This window comes from Puntigrus tetrazona, chromosome 18 (assembly GCF_018831695.1).
Source record: "Puntigrus tetrazona isolate hp1 chromosome 18, ASM1883169v1, whole genome shotgun sequence".
Taxonomy (NCBI): domain Eukaryota; kingdom Metazoa; phylum Chordata; class Actinopteri; order Cypriniformes; family Cyprinidae; genus Puntigrus; species Puntigrus tetrazona.
Genome location: NC_056716.1, coordinates 9,479,296 through 9,502,465, shown reverse-complemented (window position 1 = coordinate 9,502,465; position 23,170 = coordinate 9,479,296). Strand labels below are relative to the sequence as shown.

Here is a 23,170-nt window from a genome sequence, read left to right as displayed (position 1 = left end):
ACACGAATGACCGAAACACCGATTTTGCCGATTGCACGTGCACCGAAAGTGATTTCCTTGCATCCAAAAACACATAAATGTTACTTTCATCCGTCTCTTTCTTTTCATACACATGCGTACACTCATGTATTGAGACATTTGGCATGTGTCAGATATGCAAAAATGACTAACCTTCACACTACTTTACCTTGACTTTTGTGAAAAGTGTGTGTGTGATGTAATGTGATGAAGCGCACGTGAGTGTCCAGCAGTAACGCAGTGAAGTGTGTAGGCGCGCGCTGATGGATACTGCAGCTCTTCACGAAATTGCAGCGCTCTATTGTCTTTATAACACACCTTACACGCTTACACGCATCTGTTTCCTGACATATCTGCATATGCATCATTTAATTGCATGAAATGACTAACATCGCTGTCCCGAAGCGTCTAATCTAGGGACTGATCATTTGTTGAGATCATATTGCACAGTAGGCATCATAAATCAACCGGTGCAAAGGAGCATTAAAACTGTCCACGGCAGCACGGTCTGAGTTTAGATGCTGACTGAGGCTCGCTGGTCCTAAAATGCTGGAAGAGCATCTGCAGAGATCCTGTCGTTCTTCGTTGTGAATGAATGTGGACTAAATGTCTCCAGTGTATGGCATATTGTGCAGAGCAGCCACAGTTTAATGAAAGCTTAATTGTTATATTCACGCCAAGAGTAAAAAATATCTTCAGTGCAGAATATCAAAGGAAAGTGTGTGTGTCCAGCTGAGAAGTGAAGATTTGCTTTAACTGGGTCACTGTGCTGTGAGCAAGATAGATCAGTGTTTGACCTCTTTGAATATTTCTCCTAAATATTTATAGCATGTTAGAAAGTATGAGTTGGTTGGTACAGGGTCATATTTTGGTGCTGTCACATAAATAATGTACTCTTTATGCACACTCTTTTACAGCTGAGGTCAAATAAAATCAAATTTGGAGAAATTTAGCATTTAATTACTCACCGATGAATTATCTCACCATTCTCAATCGACTGAAGTCAAATTCAAAAGCGATAACCAATATGGATGAACGTGGAGTGATTAGTAATGTGGTAAATAGCTGTTATTTGCAAAGCAAACTGGGACATAAAAATCCATACTTTAAAATACACTCAAAAGATTATAAAAACACGTTTTGTGTTAAGTAAGAAGGTATTAAGTTTAAGTGTTAAGAAATTAGTAACTTTAGAAAGAAATGTTTAGGCTACAACGGCCTAACATAAAAGAAGATAATCTTAGAAGCATCTCGGTGTTTGTGCAGTGGAAATCATTAGTTACCAAGAAGCTAAATTTGCCAGAAGATTGCGGTAAATGTCTTCATGAGTCAATCATTTACGGATTAACGGATTCATTCAGGAATGAAGTAAACGGCTCTCGGTAAATTGCCATTTTAATCATTGATTCACATGATTTGTTCAAAATATTGATTAATTCAGAAAATAATCACCACTCGGAGACAGGGCTTTATAGGTAATATTTGTATTGGCAAAACTGAGCCAAAACTCATTGTAACGTTTTTTAAAATATAAAAAAATATCATATTTACTGAACTCTTGTATAAAATCACAATTGCACTCGTGCTATTCGGGACAAACAGCACTCGTGCGAGAGCTTTTGCTGCTTGTGTTACAGTCCTATGCGATATACAATTATAAATTCCAATAGAGATTATAAATCAGCATATTATAATCATGTCTGAAGGATCATGAGACACTGAAGGCTGGAGTAATGATGGTGATTGCTATATATATGTATATGTATATATATATATATATATATATATATATGTGTGTGTATATATATATATGTGTGTATATATATATATATATATATATATATATATATATATATATATATATATATATATATATATATATATATGTAATTTTTATTAAGTTTGTACATTTTAAAATGTACAGTTTTCTCTGTTGTTCGATCAAATTTCTTTAAAAAACATTGATTTATATTAATTGAGATTAATTTATTTATTCATTCCTTTCTTGTCGCTGTTTGTTAATTTCTAATAGCACAACTCATGATCGCCCGGCTTTGCTGAGGGACCAATGTAGAAGGTTTCATTCAGTTATGTCCTCTTCACTCGATGTGCTGTGTGTTAGTCAGTTATATATTATGCATGGGACTCATGTCTGTTATTTGCTTATGATGATGCTCAGTTCTGATGGTGCATTTTAATGCGTTGTTGTTCATTGACTATTATGATGTGTGACTCTTGGTAGTGTGCCCACATGCGGTGGGATATTAGATTACCAAATAATGAATGCTGATAAAGGATGAACTCAAAGGATCAATCTTAACAAAGCTTGTGCAGAATATTAACTCTCTGAAACAACTCAGAAAACATCAAAACCAACGAGCGCACCGTCTCTCAAAGGAACGTCTCTTAAGAACTGACTCATTTCCTAAATCAGAAACTTGACACACGCAGTGCAGTTCAGTGTAGCCTTTACTTAACGCATTTACTGTTACAGTATACTGTATTTATTATATTATATTAAACAAAATCTACATTTTTTTAATAAACCTTTTTGAAAATTTATAGTACAAAAGTGGAGTTTAATGATGTCTTTGACAGAACGCTGTATACAAAATGCAAGCTGAATGTGGTTCTCTGATTTAAAATACAAAAATATCAGTTCACTTTTACTTAGTTAACTCTTTCTGTAATATACAAAATGCAGCTCTAAGTAAATTTAATACAGCTGAATAAGAAAGCCTTCATTGCAAAGAAAACCAAAGCACATTCTAGATGTATTCCTATCAAAGCAACACATCTGCTTTTGTTTACTGACGTTCATCTCATAAGACCCCTGTCTTCTTGGGAACTGTCAAAAATCTCCACAGATGATCGTAAACAGCACACCGTCCCTTGTGCCACTGCAGGGGTAAATCAGGTTACACTGCATGACCTGTCCTGTAGCTCAGGAACATTCATCTTTCTCAAGAAAAGTGCTGATGTGCGATGGCCCTCGTAGAATTCCAACTTTGCCCTTTCGTTTAATGGATATAAACTGACAGAATCGGCGACACAGAACAGCGACATAGTTGATAAATCTATATTATCGTTATGAGGGACTGGTGCGATAATTCCTGACATCTCAAGAAGTACTAAAGAATCATTTTTAGTATAATAAGTACAAAATTAGTGTGCGAAAATAGAGCACTTTAATTACATTACGGAAATGTACTTGTTTTTTACCTGGGATATCAGTGTTTGTTCATATTCATTTGTCTCACCATCCTGACATTATCAAACTCAGGTGATAAAAGAATCATGCCTAATAAGTACAAAATTAGTGTGACAATAAGTATCAGTTTTACGGAATGTATTTTTTTACTGTATCAGTGACAGCATCTCTGAAAGATTAGTGCCTGGTTGACGAAGTATCAGTTTTAATATTTCTGTCATGACAGCACTCTGAAAGATTAGTGTGGGCGTATACATGGCCGCGTTAATGTGTTAATGGTCTTGATGGAATAGATCTGCTCCACTGCTGTTGCTCCTGCTGCAGAGCAAGTACAGAGACTATTGCCAGTAATTCCAGCTGTGATCACGTAAGAACTACTAAATAATCACCCTATAGCATCTATACAGGTGGAGCTGGGGAAGGTGGAGTGTTGCTGAGTGCGCTCAAGTGTTTGAATGTTGAGCAGGAAGCTCATTGGCTCCAAGATAGTTTGAGAACAGCCACCTGGACAGACTGCTGCGAAAATCAGTTTGCATAACCAAAAAGTTTCTGAACAAACTGTTAGAAACATCTCAGGGAAGCTCATCTGCATGCATTCGTCATCGGGGGCTCGACTTAACCAACTTGTAACTAACTTGAGTGGGCAAATGCTCACATTTGATGGTGTCTGCCACTTTGGAGAGGTGTTCTCTTCTTTGATGAATCCCGGTCTGGGACAGATGGCGGACAGCGTGCATAATGAAGTGAATGGATTATCTCGGCAAAAAAGAAATGCTCACTAACACAGATTTAGACCATTTTCTGAAAAATATTTGAGAGAAATAGGCCTTTTGTGTACTAAGAAGTCTTAGATCTTGAGTTCAGCTCATTAAAAATTAGGGGGAAACAAGTGTGTTGCATTTTGTTCAGTGTATCAACTATGTTGTATGTCAGAAATTAAATGTAACGGAAATAGCCTGCAAATGTATTTTTTTTTATGGATGTTGAATGCAACCTCTGTTTTTGCGTACCTGCAGAGAAGGCAGATTCTCATCGCCACCAGCATTTGCTCAGAAAATTCACGTAGAGGATGCTTTACTAAAATGGGATTATCAGTGACAATTTAAAAAGATTACAGCATGTTTGGCATGCTTGGTGTTATTTTCAGAGAATTGTAGAATATATTTTTACACTCAGGTTTTTTTCTCTACTGCTTGAAGTAATTTATCAGTTTGAAAATTACCTTTGGTCCTTTGTGAAGTCTTTAGAACAACTTTAAGTTTAATTGCTTTTAATGGGCAGGCAGAAAAGGTTCATGGGATTAGATGAAATGTTGTCCATCTCGGTCTGTCCTGGAGAAATTCTTATCTATGAATCAAAGAGCTGTGCTGCTATACAATGGAGGCGTTAGCGTTTGGATGTGAGAGATGCAGATGGTCATGCTTTGCCACTGCACATTATTTCATTAAATAGGTTTAGAGTCTCAATCTTTGTTATGACAGGTTGTGGAACCTATATCACTAAGCAACTGGATAATTAATGATTTAATTATATTTAATACTAAAAAATGCAATCAGTACATGCTTTTAGATGCAGGGTTTTATGATACTTCTAAATGGCGCACAGCTTAACTTTCTTTCAGTATATCTAATCTGTGAATGTGTCTATGCTATTGTATGTTTGTTGCATTACTGTATATGTGCAGCATTTTAAATTATGCAGGGTTAGAAAAGGTTCATGCATTACGTAAGAGACATCTACATTTAAAAATAATAGAAATACTCTCTCAGTATTTTAGAACAATCTGGCATTCTCCCCTCTTCTCCTCCTACACATTGTACTCTAAATACCTTCAGAGCTGCATGTGCTAGCAAAGAGTCTCTGATATTAATAGACTATAGCCTATATTTCTTAACAGCCCAGTCCATGAAAACAGAGCAGGCCGACAATGGCCACCGTAAAGATTTGATAGTAAAAATAGACTGAATACAGGGTCAGTAAGTTCACACAAGATTCTTGTTCCATTCCAATATTTTTACCAGTATGGGGAAAGTATTAAGTAACACAATTAATAAATGACTTTGTACTAATTAAACTAATAAGCAATTTGTATGCAATCTTGTGATGCAGTGCAGTCTGGTTATATTAGCGAAATGTAATGTAGTGTAATTATGAGTAGTGATTATCACTAGAATATCACTAGAAAAATTGTTGCATTGATGGGGAAATCTTGAATTCTCCCTCAGATATAACAGATGTGTGTTGGGATTCAGTGCAGTTGTTAAACTCTGCAGTGGTCAAAGATATCTTCCGAACATTCTCACAGGATATCTGACTGCTTCAGGCCTCTCACTCAGCAAGGTACCAAAGTAGGCTAAAATTCTGATCGTTTTTTTTTTTTTAATATTATTTAGGTCAGTGTACTGTGGCACAGATTCCACTCTGCTGATGTGCAGTGCCTTCATGGGAGTCTCTCTGCTGGGTTCAAGGTTGATCTAGTTTCCTTCACTAATCTTTGCCTTCTGATCCAGTTGTTCAGCCCTTACAGTGGGTTGAGTAACGCACTTGCATTATTCCGCACATTAGTAATATGAACAAACCCCGGAAACACTTTAGAATACTGTTCCATCATTAAGGAATAACTCCACAGGAACAAATTACTAATGCACTATTAACGTTCTTGTAACTGTTAATAATTAATAAGAAATAATTAATTAGATTTAGTGCTCAGTTGAAACTGGTAATTCACTATTAGCTAATCAACATTAATCACCTCAATTTTTTTTTTCCTATATCCCGGAGAAATACTAAAAACTATATTAATAATTAATGTAAATGATGCATAATGTATAATTGACTCTAAAAAGTGAAGATCATATAACCCAATATTAATGACTCCAAATTTAAAGGAACTACTAATTACTTGTATCGATATTCTTAATTGAAAAGCAACTCTTTTAATATTGGCTGATGTCATTGGGAGCTTTTGAGACGTATGAAAGGTTTTGGAACATCTTTCTGAAGAAATGACTAATTCTTTGGATCGGTATTCTAAAGTCAAGATCACGGTAACTCACTAGTAAGGATTTAATGATACCAAGTCTAGAAACATAAATCGCTAACTAAAAACCCTCAAAAGCTTACAGTGATTTTAGTCATTACTAGAGAATTAAAATGTTTTTCAGTTTTGAATACCGTGCTAAATAATCAGTAATTCCTTCTGAATTGTCTGGCAGTGCTTGAGTCAACTATGGGTCACCATGACCTTCATATTTGAATTAATTATGCATTACGCATAATTACTCTTATTATGAACATGTATAGAGTAGTTCTTAGCAGTTCTTTTGGAGGTATGAAAAAATAACAACTACTAGCACTGTTACTTACTATTTCATTCATCAGTTTATTGTTAGATAATAGTAATTACTAGTGTGCTTAAATTGCTTTACTCACGTGTCCTTATTCAGTTATTCATTAATAATGGAACAGTATTCTAAAGTGTTACCAAAACCCCCAATTCACCTTCCTCTCAAAAAAACAATTCATCATTTATTCACCCTCAAGTTGTTCCAGACGCAAAATATCCCATTACTATTATAAATTAAATATTTAGCTCACCTCATTATTCAGAAAGTTACCAAAAGGTACCAGCTTTAATCTTTAACCATTAAGCATCTTCATACTATAATAATTGATCAAAAGTTTCAGAGATAATCCACTTCGCATGTTTTTCTATTTAGGAACAGTTAGCCCTGTATCTTGAATTTTGGGGAGAATTTTTGCCTCAAGCCCTCATTATTATTTGCTCACCCTGTTTTATAAAGAACTGCATTAAACTTAATGCCTAAATACGGCAGAGTCAGCAAGTCATTCCATTGGTTCAAATGACTCCAGTATGGATATGTCAGATTCGTTTAATAATCACTAATCCTGAAGACCCAGTGGGGGCATTTTCATAAAGGTCCATTTTTAAAAAGTAACATTTCAGCGTGCTCTCTTCTCCCTTGAGCCTTGACTTGTGAAACAGTGATTTAGAACATGGAGATCCAAGGATGAAAGACCCACATACACAGTTTAGTTTCTTATAGCTGAGCGTAGCTTTTACCTTTCAGTTGGCTGAGCTAGCTATCAGTCTACTGCCTGCTGTTTTCCCATTGTAGAGATTTAGGTTTATGGAGTTTATTATTGTGTGTGTGATCTGTTATGGAGAGACTAAACTCCAGGGTCTCAATGCTGGCATGGTTTCTTAGTAAATGAAGATGATGATATATGGGAGAAATCCTTCTTGTTCATTAGTTCATTTTCGAGCCAGCAAGCTTGTCCTCCCTAAAGTAATACGGAAGGGATTATGTGAGAGAAAGAAAGGCTTGAAGGTGTAAAAATATATATATTAAAAGAAAGTTTTATTGCTCAGAGCTTGCTGTTTTATTACTTAATAGAGTTCTCAGATATATTTCCAAGTGGGTGGGCCTTGCTGAAATAAGGTAGAACTCTATTCTTTGTCTTCTTTACAAGCTTTGCATTATTATATTATTATATATCATAGTTTTCTGGCAGTTAGTAAAAATAATTATTCATGTAATACTCAATTACTCGATTTCGACTGGTCAGTTGGCACATTTTGCCACTTTTGTGGCAAACAAAACATAGGAAGGGCTTTATTCTGCGATAATTATCACTTACGTAATATTGTTATAAACAATAACAATAAACTTCCAATTTGCTGCTTATTGATAGTTAGTAAGGTAGTTGCTAAGTTTAGGTGTCGGGTGTTAGGGATGTAAATATGGTCATGCAAAAAAGTGCTTTAAAAGTACCAATAAACAGCCACTATATTATTAATAGACATGCTAACAAGCAGCTAATGACAACTGTTCCCTGTACTAAAGTCTCTAGACAGTATATTGAATAAGGATTTCCATTTTAACCCATAGGAGAGGACCATTTAGGATAAACCAAATTTGACTTTCCATTGATACATATAAAAGAGAGGTCAGTTTAGAACAAACCTATGTGCTACCACACGAGAAAAGCGGCACGAGAGAGAGATGTTTAAGTTAAACCTGTTCAGAAAGAATCAGACTATGAATATGAATGAAAAAGGACCATTTAGGATGAACCTAAATCAGTATAATAATTTGACAGTGGTTATTTACTACTGATTACTCAGCGATCTTTACACTACTCTGTTGGCCAAAAATGACTTGTTACCGGATTCTGCAAGTAGATATAGAACTATAAAATCATAGTTCTTAGTTTCATAGTTCAAACAAAACCGAACGCTACGGTTTCTCAGTTTGAATGATGAATATTTAGTATCGATAGAGTCTTGCCGAGTCTGTGGTGGAATGCGTGGCTCTTCTTTATCGTTCTCCTATTATTCTAAGCTTTGTGCATGTCCTCCAACTGTCCTGCAAAGTCATGACTCCCAACCTCCACGGGGCAAAACTTGTCTCTCCAACCTTTCTTTCTGTGCCAAATCTCTGAGCTGCAACTGTCACGACCATTGTTATTTTGTCTGCGGTCTCCATTCCACATCACCTTTGGCTATTGTTTCCAGTGACAGGTCTATGGAGCTGCAGTTAGGGCTGCTAACCTACCCCGACTCACCCCAGTTTGCAGTGCTTTGCCGTTGCAAGATGCGAATCGCCTTTCCCATTCATTATCAAACTTTCTTAGTTGTCAACCAGACTCTTCCTGGCAGTCACTGGTATACCAAACATCTTTGTGATACTACACAAGGGCTTTACGGGGTTACCAGGGTTGATTAAGCTTGTGCCCTAGCAACAGTTCATTATTATAGATTAATAAAGACTTATTTTTGTCTGGTTCCCTAGAAAATATTATGACTTTTATGATTTGTAAGCAAATACAAATACGTTGTAACTGGTTCACAATTTTTTAATAAGTAACACTTTAGAATAGGTAACACTCGTTAACTATTAACTGCGACTTTTCCCTCAAATAAATGAATTCTTAATTTGCTGCTCATTAATGTAAAGTAATTGTTAAGTTTAGGTATTGGGTCGGATTAGGGATGTAGAATAAGGTCATGTACATTAATACGTGTTAAGGTAGCACTAATAAATAGCTATTCTGGTAATATGCATGCTAATAAGCAACTGATAGTTGTAACTGTAAAATGAAGTGTTACCAATTTTGTTTCATTTTGGATAAAACTGAACAGGCTAGAGTCACTTTGCAGTTTTCAGTGAGCCTGAGTTGGTGACAGCAAATACTATTTATATACCTTGGTGGGCAGGACTACTTTTTTGTTATTTACTAGAGTAAAAAGAAACTTGGAAAAATATTCTCAGTGATGGATAACTTGTTATTAAGAGGTGTTTATTAGGCAGAACATGGAGCTGAGCTTAGTCGTTTATGCTTGCCGAGCAAAGTAGCGATTTGCTGCATTAATATAGAACTGATGTTGAGTTCATTGTTGTCTAGAAGAAACAGCTGAGCTATTAAAAATATCTCATTTGTCATTCTTCTCTCCTGTGTGTTTTATCCTTAGCAGAAACCGTCTTTTAGGAATTTTCGTTAGCGGGTGTAGTGTGTTATAAACCGAAGAGAAAAAGCACACACACCCCACAGGGAAATAGAGAAGTGTGTCAGCTAATGGTGTGTGAAGTATGGGACAGAGGGACACCATGACCTTCACTGTTCCTCAGTCTATGTAACAAAACTGAACAATAGAACCTTCTGGGCTGATTGCGTAACTGTCAACCCAAGCTCTCGGCCCTCGGCCCTGGTCTATTAGCACCTACAGGTGTCCTCTAGAGAGATACACAGAAAGCCGGATGCAGATAGAAACCTGGAAAGATATCCCGCTGTAACATTTCCCTTAAAAGGAATAGTTCACCAAAAAATGAACACCCTCAGGCCATCCGAGATAGGTTTGTTTCTTCAGTTGAAACATTTCTGGAGAAATGCAACGTTACATCACTTGCTCACAAATGGATCCTAAGCTGTAAATAAGTGCATCACAAAAAGCATCACAACCATTCAGACGTAATCCACATGACTCCAGCCCATCAATTAATGTCTTTTGAAGTGAAAAGCTGCATGTTAGCAAGAAACAAATCCATCATTAAATCATTTTAACTTTATTATTATCGTTAATGAAATTGATTTGGCATTTCATGTCAAATTTGAATGTCTCTTTTCAAAAAGATAAGAATAAGAATTAGCTTTATTTGGGCTTTCCTTGTTTGTCTTATTTCCAGAACTTACATTATCATTATAACGTTATTAGTTTTCAACCATTAACTAATGTTCGGCCATTAACTTGTTTGTAATATAATTATGAAAATCTGCAAATGTGCCAGTCTGTTAATTAAGCATGTGTGAAAACAAAATATTTATATTTATTTAAATCTATTGGCCTGTTCAAAACAATAATAATAATAAAGTTGTGGGCTTATAGAAAAGACTGCTGTCTTCTAAATGGCAATTTAAGCACAGAAATAGCAAGATGCCAGATGCGTTCATCCCAATAATCATGCTGTCTTTACTCTCAAACTCTCTTCCCCCTTTGAGTCACGCTAGGTTGCCTTATAATATATGCTCTAGAATATCTAGGAACAGAAACAGCTTCTTCTTCGTCTATATGTATGTATATTGAGTGCTTATAATAATAGTGTGGGGATTAGTGTTGAATGGCAGTGTCATATTTTTGACTTATTAAGCGATTGTGATCGGCTGTTCATAGGAACATTGTCTCTGTATTAGGTTCTGTAGCACCGCTCAGCGTTAATACTGAGAATTAAATGGAACTAATTGTTGGGTAATTAAAGGACAAGGTTTAATGAGAGTGATTTACTGACACCCTTTCATCTCCTGAAACCCTCGGTGGACTGGTGGTCAAGCAGAAATAAGCAATCAGGCAATTTTATGCCACTTTGTATGATCGCTGAATAAATTAATAGGTCTAAAGTGACAAAAAAAAATTTGTGTGCTCACATTTTTTTCTCACACCCATATTTTATCAGGTAATTGCTTTTAAAAACCCTAGTGAATATCTTTTTATATCTAATGTTTTGTTATCTTGCTTGTGTGCTTGTTAGAGACATAAAGACTGTATTTTCAGTACTTCAGTATAGCACTTTCTCCTTTTTTATTTTAGCAGGTTTTTCTGGCAGACCAAACAGGTCTCGAAACACAGTCTTGATGCTTCTCCCACATGTAAAGCTTCGCTGCACCACTTAAAGCCATGTATTAAGTAAGGCTGAGGGGTATATAAACTAGTATTTCAGGTTACAGATGTATTTGGGTAGTTGACAAAAAAAATCTGGACTGTGTCCTTTGGTGTGACATAGCAAAAATGTAGGAAAAAAATGCAAATAACATGAAAATGTGTCTTAAGTGTTTGAGTTTTTTATATTTTTGACGTCACACCATTGGACACATCAACTACCCATTTTAAGCAATATATAAGCAGTATGATACAATACTGATTATAGTAATATGGCTACATTCGGTTTGGTAATGCATCTAAAAAAACAATGGAGGACACAATATGTTAGGGAAAAGTGCACATCCTACCCAAAATTGCTTTACATTAAGCATTTCAAACTAACACATAATAACAGAGTTTACCCTGTGGCTGTTTAGATAATCTGAACGTTTAACCAATTTCATAGAAAATACAGAGATCTATGCCATCATGTAGCCAATAAAAATAATGCTGTATGATTTTTGGTCCAATACGCCCAGCCATAATGTAAAGTACTGCTGACATGTTATCAAAGCTGTTACTGGATTTGGATGGTATTGTGTTTATTAACTAATCGTTGTATTTTTTTTATATATATATATTTTTTTAGAATTTCTGCCAGTCATTTCTGTTATTATTGTAGAGGAACCTGTCAATTCAGCAAGCGGCATGTGAAGCAATTCATTTTGCTAGAGTCAGGAATTCATAAACAACTACTTTACACAGTGTGTAGAATATGTAGAGCTTTCAGATTCCTGTGAATGAATCACAGTGGCCTCTAGATATTAAGCATATCAGAGCAACAGCAGAAACTGGTAAAGAAGTAATTGTGGATGGGTGCCAGCAAATTCTTTTAAGTGTCTCTGTATAGAAATGCGAATTTTATATCAGTCATTTATCTTTTAGCAGCTATTTTATGATGACACGCATACATTTGGTCACTTGGTCACTAGTGATCCAAAGATTAGACATTGCTTTGCTTAATGCATTTTTGATGCATGATATCTTGGTTGAATTCAACATGTCTTTATAAAATATAAATGCTCTGAATCTGTGTTATCCCAAATCTATTGACTTTTGTACAATTTTCAAATGCGGTTCCAAAATAACGATAGTTTAGAATTTTCCGTCTAAATTATGACTAATTGACATATTTGGTAGGATGAAAATTTGTAGCCTCAAATTACACCTTATATGAGACTGTAATGTCTTTCAGGTCTGTCTTTTCAGTGTTTTTTCAGCATCAGCTATTTATTGATACGCAACAGCATCTTGAGAGCTGTAATTTTGAGTGCCTCCATCTCCTCAAGGCAACTGAATAGCAGATTGAAATTACAGTGTAGAAAAGTTTTCCTCAAAATGAACAAACTGTGATTCTGCAAAGAAAAGATTGGACTGCCCTGGGATACATTTATATTATTCCCTTTCTCTCTTTTTAGATGACTTGAGTCATGAAGCCTCTGGATCATTTCTGGATGCGTCCACCTCACCTTCTTCAACCCATTTGTTTGGCGGCTTCCATATGACAGACAGGAATCCAGCTTCTGTAGTCCAATCAGATCCCACAGGCTCATCAAAGAGTAGCAGAGAACAACCTGCATTTTCCTCTGTACTCACATTACTTGCCAGCACGGCCCAAAAGCCTCCTAAACTCTTGTCAAAAGTTGTTGCACATGACAATGAAACACATCAATGGCCTTCAAATGGATCTTTGGAACGAGTGGAGCCATTTACTCTTCCATCGCCTGTGCTGGTCAGCAACCAATCCAATAACTCAGGTGTGTTCACAGAATTCAACTTAACTTGCTATTTCTATATTTTACGGTTAATTTAGATGTCATTAGGTTTGTACAGTCTACCCTGTTGAAAAAAAAAACAATATATGCTTGTTAGTTATGATTTGAAGCGTGACAGCTGTTTTGGCTAGTTCTTAGTTGGTCATGAGCTTGCTTTAATCTGGTCCTGAGATGGTTATGAGCTAGTCCTGCGCAGGAGCTAGTTGCTTAGGACCAGCTTAGGATCAGATAAGAAGCTCGATCTAGCTACCATGCTTCAAAACATAACTAACCAGCATATGCTGTTCTTTTTTTTCAACAGGGTAGTCAATCATGGGACAATTAATCTTTAAACTATTCTTTCAAATGATTAGGCGTGCAAAGCCCTGCTGTCAACAAATTTTCCATCTTCTCCATCATCACATGATCCATGTTTATTGTCTAAAAATCATGTCCAAATGCCCCTCATTGAAGCATTTCAAATTGAAATAGGCTCAGATTGTTATTTTAACATTTTTGGCTTTGTTCGAACACAATAAGCGCTAGCAACTTCAAAACAGTTTTTCAAACTGTTCTGAAGCTTATGTAACCACTTCAGTATTTTATGAAAAGACCATTTTAGAACCTTCTGTTTTTTCAAAGCTTTTTGAACAGCCACTGGGCACTGGGCACAAATTATTGCTTCATCTCAGGAGTTCTTTCAGTTTACTTAGAACCCATTCAACATGCCTAAAAAGCACTAAACATCCCCTAGTGTTCAACAAAGGCATCCCCAAAAATGGCATGTACAACTCCCCACACACAGTTTTTTCTGAGGTGACTATATCCCACCAGGCACCAGACGTCTACATAACATCATATAACTTCAGATTGAAACTGAAAATAGAGTTAATTCGTCAATTCGATGTTCACTTAATATTGGATTTTGGTTACTCAACCTAAAAACAGCGAATATCAACGTCAGTTGATGTCTGTATTGGACATTAATTTAACATTAACATTAGACATTGAATTTATGTTGGTTTTTGGTCGTCGCAAGCAAGACATAACCATATGATCAATAATATCAACTTCACATGATGTTGAGTGCCTGCAGGGATGACCTTGCATGTAATGTCTTTTTTTCTTGATTGTTTAGGATCACACTTTTGTCATTAAGCAGCTCTGACGCACTGCTAAATGCAGCTCAGTTGTGTAGCGCGAAAAAAATCTAAATGACAGACACATGCAAGAAAAAGTGTACAAAAGCAGTGTCTATTTCGTGCACAACTTGAACAAATTCAACCGGTAATGCTGTCAGCTGTGTGGATATTGGCAATATCATTAACAACTCTTGTTTAATACTAATATGGCCTCTAATGCCATGTTCAGTTAATGCATGAACTTATGTGATTATATGCATGATTATATTATTCGAAGCTCACTTGATCACTTTGTTACTTTTTAATAAACAAAGTATCAGCTTTAAAATTATGACAAAATCTTCTAAAGTAAAGTATACTTTTTTATATGATAACCATAACTCCATAACCATATCTTTTATAGGCATGTAAAGATGATGCCCCTTTTTATCATGTTGCGTAGCATAGTGAAACTGCTATAATAAAAGTAATTGATTTAAATGAAGTAAACCAATCAAAGAGCAGCTCATAATTACAAGTTCTTGAAAATAGTCTTTTAAAAGTCAGATTGTGTAAAAGGGACGATATTCGTTTAATTCCCTCGGATCCTAGCAGACATGCACAGCTTAGGCAATTAAATATTTAAAAATGGGCCATCAGCCATCAAGGGTTTTAAGAGTTCCCCCTTCATGATTCTATGATGAGTCTCATATTTAGATACGATAAGTAAATTATTTTCAATGGCAATCTGAAAACAAACGAAAAAAAATCTACCATTAACCAACCAATCTCGACATGAATATCCAACAACACTAGAACCGACCTGTTGAAACAGGTTTAGCGAATCAGTGAATATGAAGGTGTCCTGGGAAAATGGCTTTTATGGTCACCCTACCCTTTAAATGCAGAATAAAATTTGAGAACATTGCACAACTCTTAAAATACATCTACTCCTTGACATGAGTGCAGAATTGAGTGCTTAATTTGTTCTCAGAACAAAATTTTAGATACTTTGGATAAAAAAAATGGGAGGTTTGTTACTGTCCCATTGACTGCCAAGTAAATTGCACCGTCAGAGTCCAGAAAAGTATGGAAGACATTGTCAGAATACTCAATCTGTCGTCATTGGTTTAACAATAACATTATTAAGTGATGAGAATATAGAGGTTTTCTATATGTATTTAAGCTTTGATTCGAATGCAAACATCTCTGTGTCATGGCTTACATAGAAGAGTGTATGCGATACTCTCCAAAATGGTGCTACGGTGATGTTGTGGTGACAAATTGTTGAATAAAGTCATTATTTTTGTTTTATTTGTGTACACAAAGTATTCTAGCCACAATGTTGACCCACTGATAGCAGATAGCATTCTAACAATGTCTTTCATACTTTTTTGGACAGTGTAATTTAACATGCACAAGCCTACATGTTTTCATTCAAAATATCTTAATTTGTGTTCCAAAGACGAACAAAGCTTTTACAGGTTTGGATCTATAAGTGATTAATGACAAAACTTTCATTTTAAGGTTGGAGTGATTTTTTAAATTGTAATTTTGTACACAAGTTCAAACTACATTATGTCACACCCTTCAGTGTTCTGAAGCACTTGCATAATTTCTGCAGGTTGTCGACCTGAAGCATGCATTCTCAACCTGAAGCACATTCTTGATGCATTTGCTGTAAATTATTTATTTAATGACCCGAACAAAGCTACCTGGAAATGCACTTAGAGAAAAGTTTAATGGCAGACCTGGTCAGTTTGTTGATGGAATCTCCTTGTAGAGATGACTCCCAGTTCAAAGGCTCAAAATGGACACAGAGAGTTGTATGGTCACTGAACACTCAAGGTTTTTATATCAAAACTCCAATTAGAAATGGTTCACTTCATGCTCGTAACTAGGCACTGTGCCAGTGACAATCCAGTGACTAGGCACTTTGATCAGACTGAATTCCTCTTTAAAATTTCTCACAGAAAAGAGTATTACATAATGTCTCCCATTGCAATACATGGCAGAGAGATAGATAACATATAGCATCCCATGATAGCATTGATGTACATATAAGTAAATATGTAGTGAATTTAGTTGAAAATTGGCTTGCTTGTACATTTATTCTGAGATAGACATGTCTTTGATAACTGATTTAACAGCTTTATTTTCCTAAATTAAAGATCATTTACTTTAAAACTCAACTTAATCTCATACAAAAAAATAAATACATAAATAAAAACAAATAATAAATAAATAAATAATAATATGCAACATTTTTGCTGTATACATGCAGAAATGTGGAAAAGTGATTTATTTACAAAATCTTAAACAAACATTTTCAAAAAGATACATTTTGTGTTCCCGAATTAGTGGCTGATGATCTTGCAGGTCAATCTGCAAGTGGCAGGTTTAATTAGTGGGGTTATGGGTGGACCTTCATGCTTCCTTTTCACAATGAACCAATTCATACAAAATTTGTCTTTCCTGGATTTACTGCTTTTGCTGTTGTTTGACCCTGCCTATCTGACCATGTCTGTAAATAAATATTTTTTTCATTTGGATCCCCATCTCTATTGGCTCAGTCCCAATATTACAGAATAATCATAATTGGGGGTGATGGGGGCAACATCATCAAGCGCCAATGGCAGTGGAGCTTGAAGCATTATGGCCATCAGCAGGTCCTGTAATTATGGTCATCACTCCTGTGTTTTCCGCACCACTATGTTCTGTGATTATAAATTCAGAGTCTCGTCTTAAGATGGCCACCGTTCCAGAGCCACTGCACAAGATGGTCGCCAACTCAGAGCCACCACACACCACTGGCTGCCACATCAGAGCCTTTAGCTGTTATGGATATTAAGCCACAGTATTCAGCCATAACGGATGCCACTCCAGTGTTCCAGAGCATCTTTGATGCATTTGAGGACACCAGGGCATTCCAAGGGCATTTGAGGCTGGTGTCCAGTCTAGCAGGCCCACCATTGATGTCTGTGCGTGAAGCAGGCAACCAAAGAGCTTCAGTACAGGTCATCTCACCGTTGATGTCTGTGCATGAAAGAGGCAACCCAAGAGCTTCAGCACAAGTCATATCTGAGACTGTTCACTTTTCTATAGTGCTCCCTGTCATGATAGTCACTATACTGTGCGTTTGGACTACGCATTGCTTTGCTCCTGCTCCAGTCTGTCTCCAATCTGCTTCTGAGCCCACTTCCTGTTCTCGAGGTGGCAGCTTCTGCTACAGAACCTCTCGAGTCATCTGAGCCTGTTCTAGCTACTCCCAAGGTGGCAGCTCCTGCTGCAGAACCTCCCGAGTCATCTGAACCTGTTCTAGCTACTCCCAAGGTGGCAGCTCCCGCTGCAGAACCTCTCAAGACAGTGACGCTCACTTCTGAACTTTCTGACTATCCTGTCAAGGCTATGGAGGCTGTCTATGTGCACTCTGACTCAAACTCATGTAAACCATCTGAACTTTCTACCTGCCTCATTATAACCACAGAGGCTACTGTTAAAATCTCTGTGCTCTCTGTTTTAGTTCTGGCTATCCTCTTTGGTCTCTTTCATCATCAGCTCCACTCTGGTGGTCATCTGCCCCACTTGGGGGAGCTCTGGTGCCATCTCCTCTCCCCTAGTGCTCCTCACCTCTGCCTGCTGCACCCTGGTGCTCGTTGTCTCTGCCTGCTCCACCCTGGTGCTCCTCGGGTCTACCTGCTCCACAGTGGTGCTCCATGGCTCCGTCCTTACTTCCTGCTCTGCTGGCTTCACCCTGACTCCCTGTCCCTTCACTTTCGCATGGACCTGGCCCTCCATCACTCCTCCTGTTCTTCCTCCGCTTCACCTCCGTCCTGGTCCTTAGGGAGGTAGTTATGTCACGATCGCCAGCTGGAGTGCCCATTAACTCCATTAGAGGTCACTCAAACCAGGACTCCCCTGCATCCCTTGTCCCTCATGTCACCATGTCTTGTGCCAGTCTTTTAAACGTGTCATAGTCTGAATGGTTCCTTAAACTGCTTTTGTTTTGTGCTCATTGGTTGTTTTTGTCATGTTTTTTTCTTTGTTTAGTATAAAAGATGCTCCTACTCACTCTTTTCGCTGCTGATTATTGCTTAGCCATTAACTAGTTCTGTGTTTCCTTTCCATGTTTCCTAGTTTATGTATTTTGATCTTGTACTGTTTCCTTTTTGCTTGACCACCTGCCATGACCCTTGCTTATTTTATTGGATATGTTCTTTTGCCTTACCTGGATTGTACTCATTTACTGGTGTTTGTGCCTACCTGTTTTACCATGTCTGTAAATAAAACTTTTTTTCCCATTTGGATCCCCAGCATCATTGTCTCAATCTCAAAGTTACAGAAACAGTTTTGTTTTAAAAATGACTTGTTTCATTGATTCAAAGTTGACTTTTTCTTTTGAGAGGAAATAATTTGAGATAATCTAAATGTAATTGCTGTAACACAAGTAATTCAACCATGATTTTACTTTTTGTTTGCACAGAAAACAAAAAATCTTAAATTGATGAATGTAAAAAAAGATGAATTTAGTTCTTACAGTTTTTAAACAACATGAAGGTGTGTAATTAATGACAGCATTTTTTTATTTTTGGGTAAACTATCCATTTAACATAACTGTCAATCTGTGTCATCAATATCATTATAATCATCACTTCACCATCTTTGTCCTCAAATTTTCCATAGTCACCTTGCACCTTTCTCATTTCAAGTGTTTTGTTGTTTCAGAGTTTGAGTGGATATCTGAGCTGGTGGTAACAGCAGCTACATCCAGAGCTACAGACACCGATTCTAGCAGATTGATTTCACCTGAACAGAGAAGCACTGCACCCAATAAATCTTCAGCTACAGCTGCGGACAGACAACGAGAAAGACTAGAAATTTCAACCACTATTTTATCTCAACCTACAATATTTAACAGCAATACTGTTACCACAACCAGCATCCCCATTACATCAACCACAAACCAGATTAGCACTACCCAATCATCTGCTGCTAAACGACACTCCAAAACACCTAGAACAACTATAAGAACTACAACTACAGAATCTCCAAAGACAACACCTAGGCTCCTGCCTGACTTCACCTCACAGAATGCTAAGTTGGACCCTTCAAAAAGCACTTTAGGATCTCCAAGAGCTGCTGCTACCGAGGCCTCGATGCTAAGATGTAACATCACTGACAAGATGTGGATAAAAACAGGTGAGATTGCTCAGATGCCTTTTTAAGGAAATGACAAAAGTGTTGTACTGTACATCAGTGTTAACTGAGTCAAGACACAAGTGGGTTGATTCCTAGTTAAGACCAATGTCCCCTAAGTCTTTTACAAGACCAAGACAATAAACACATGGTCTTATTAATTGACTTGTTCTGGAGTTCAAGAGCATATTTGATGGATTTAGGAATATTGTTTAGGAGCACTAGGTCTTGATTTTAATTGGTCTTGTCTTCTTCTGGTCTTGACTTAGGCCCTGTTTACACATTATATTAAGATTTGTTTGTTTGGGTCAACAACTTGATATTTAACAGACATATTCACCTGTCTGTTGTTCACTCTTATTCAATTTCTTTATGGGATAAGTCTATAGGTAGGTGCTTACATGGACTTGTTCTGATCTTTAAATCTAAAATTGAAAAGTAAGCTTATGCAATTTATTTATGAGCTAAAAAGAGACATGGGAAAGGATTTGTAGAGCAGAAGTTTTAATTTCTCACATCTTAATATCAAGTGTAAATCTGATCCTGACTACAACACAAATTTCAGTAACCACTGCAAGTAGGTGTATACAAATGCCTTACCGAATTACTATTACATAAATCTACCATGTCACTGGCAACCATAGTTCTGCCAAAATAACAGTTTTACTTTAGTCTGTGAAATAAATGTGTGACATAATCACAAAGAAGCGAAGAAGTGGCCTGGTTTTTACAGTATGTGCTCTTGCAGACTAAAACTAGCTCAAGCCAAACCACCTTTATTTAATCAATGTTTTATAAAATACACATTGTTCAAAAGCAGTTTTATTAATAATTAGGAAAATTACAGAATCAAGTTTAAACAAGCAAATTTCAAATATGAGACAAATTTTAAATTCTGCTGTCAAGCAACTGTAAAAGGTCATTTTGCTTAAATCAGTTTGTTGAGTAACTTTGTTTAGCAAGTTTATCAATTATGAAAAAAAAATCAAAAGCTTTTTTTGCTTTGCAAAAGCATGAACCTAAACTATTTTTTCAAGTTAATCCACCCATATGCTATCCTGTCTGTTTTGTTTGTCGGACAAAATGGTGAAAATTGGCATTTTGATTGATCAGATTGTCTGTCAGTGAAGCTCTTTGCAAAGGTCAATACCCATGTAATTTACCAATCTTAACTATTTCCACCTCTTCAACTGCTTTACAAATAAGTGGCAGACGTTTTTTCAAATATATTACAATTTCACAAAATGATACTAAGATATCTCATAAAAATGTGTTTGTTTTTTTTTGTAGTAACAGTAGCTGCATATTTTTGTAGAAAAACGTAAAAATTAGTCATATGGCAATTTTATATATATATATATATATATATGTATATATATATATATATATATATATAAATATAAACCCTATATTTTTTAAGTGCATTATTTTTCTTTTTTCTGTCAATGACAGTGTTGTCTGTACAGTTACGGAGGAGTCGTCTAGACAGTATTTTGAAGCAGAATCTCCCTCGAGGGTTTACTCAAGCTCTGAAGAAGGCCTTGAATGACAGTATGGTTCAAGCTAAGGTTTGCACTTCATGTTGCACTTCAATTTATAACACAGTCATAGTTTACAGTTTGTTCGGCATCAAGTATGCACCAACACAAATTGCATTTTGCTTAAAGCAATGTTTGCTGACTTAATATAACTACCACCAGATGTAACCTCTAAATTAAATGAGTCCTTCAGTCACACATCTCTCAGCAGTTTTCTTGCTTTAAGTTGCTTGCCATTTTCTTCCTCACTTGATTATGTTTACTTCAGATCTGTTCCTAAGTGACAACTGCATGTCTTATTTTAGTTAAGGAAAGCTAGGCTAATCTGCTAAATTCTGACACCTAGCAAAACCAAACACACAATCCTTGTCAGGCAGAGTGAAACAATAGGAAGGGAAAAAACAACAGATGCACATGATAAATTGGGTGAAAATGGAAACAGAACACTGCTATTAGTCAACCTTCAGTTACATCTTAGGCATTTCGGTTACTGAGCTTTTTCTGCCTGTTTGTCCCAAGATAAAAGCATCAATGTCAATGTAATCCTTATGCTGAAAGCAATCCGGGGGAGAACTGAAAAGTTTGAGGCTCATTGAATTGTTGATTGAAGGAACTACAGGGTTTTGAATTTAGCCATATTTTTAACATAAGAACATAACATTAAAGTAATATTTTTTGTATTAACATTTTAGATTTATAATTATTTACAACATAGCCTGACATCTGACCATATACATAATATACAAAAAGGGGGAAATAATTATAACAATGATAGTTGCTAAAGCCTAAGCAAGAAAAAAATTAAGCTATGAATAAAACAATATTAGAGGGATAACAGGTGCTTCTCAAAATTTCAGGAGGTCTGATGAAGTCTTAATATAGTCCAACCATTGTATAGTTTTTCCGGTGGCATTATGTATTTTGACTGTGGTACAAAAGGTGTCCAGCACGTAGGACATCCAAGTAAACATAACAAGTAGATGGATCCAACCAAAGTTTAAGGATAACTTTTTTGCCAGCAGTATGAGGAGCATACTCAATCCTTTTTGTCTGAAAGACAGTGACAGAGAGGAACCATCCGGCAAGAGATAAGTGGGTCCTTTTGGATTTGAGTCCTTAAAAGATCAGACCATACCAGAACAGGACAATTTGGGAACATTCTCAGAACATATGCATATATTTGCTATACTGGTAGCAAAAGGAGTCAGACATTCTTTTCATTTTATAACAGGGGGTGACTTATATATCAAACTAGAGAAAATCAAATATTTAATTTATTTTAATTTTTACTTATTTTTTGAATGGTTAAACTTTTCTCCTTGAAAAACACAGGAGTGAATTCACAAGGAATGCATTACGCTTGCTGATATAAGAGTTTATTTGAATGCAGTGGATGGAAAACGGAACAGGCTGTTTTTTTGCACAAGAAACATTGTTATGCATCGGCTTCTCTCTAATCAGATTGTATTAAGCTGCTCAATTTTCAGTCCAAAGATCCAGAAAGTGAATGCATCCCACAGTCAATCCAAAACAGTACTAATGCATAATAAAGCCAGCTGATTACATGCAAGACTCATGTACAATTTTCAGTGAATTATTCATTCCGCTGTGTATTTAACATACTTCAATTCAAACGCATTATTTAATTTGTAAAACTGTTTGAATTAGCACCAAAGTACAAAATGCATATTTAATAATAGTGTTTCCTGTACGTTTCAACCTTCAGATTGAGAGCATCTCTAGTGTACCTAATGTGACGGTCGGTTACTATGTGACCCATGGAGAGATGGTGTACACTGCATCTGTGGTGGTGGAAGCTCTAAGTGTCTATGGTATTGAGAGATTGATGGCGGACATCCGTCAGTTTGTGCCCTTGGTGCAGGCGATTCCCATCCCAGCAGTCCCCTGGAGACCCAGCCCTGCCATCTCGATGATGCTGAAGACGGGTCAGACTCACCACTCATTCTGTCACCACACCAATGTGCAAATTCTGGCATACTTATCATTGCCAGCAATGCCACGGCATAATAAAATAAAGTACTTTTTTGAGAATCTGATAATTCAGCGAATTTGTGCAGAACACATAAGAGTATATTTTGTATTTTTCGGCAGAT

General features: G+C 36.4%; 1 protein-coding gene across 6 annotated transcripts in view; it reads left to right on the top strand.

Annotated features, from left to right (window-relative positions):
- Window positions 1–23,170, top strand: part of kiaa1549lb (KIAA1549-like b) — a 57,332-nt gene that overhangs the window by 569 nt on the left and 33,593 nt on the right. For 5 of the 6 annotated variants that reach the window (XM_043216518.1, XM_043216520.1, XM_043216519.1 and 2 more), the window contains exons 2-5: window positions 12,866–13,204; window positions 19,048–19,521; window positions 20,971–21,086; window positions 22,783–23,002. In XM_043216518.1, the coding sequence (XP_043072453.1) occupies window positions 12,866–13,204; window positions 19,048–19,521; window positions 20,971–21,086; window positions 22,783–23,002 (1,149 nt within the window). The remainder of the gene's footprint in view (window positions 1–12,865; window positions 13,205–19,047; window positions 19,522–20,970; window positions 21,087–22,782; window positions 23,003–23,170) is intronic. The other variant, XM_043216523.1, reaches the window with a different exon arrangement.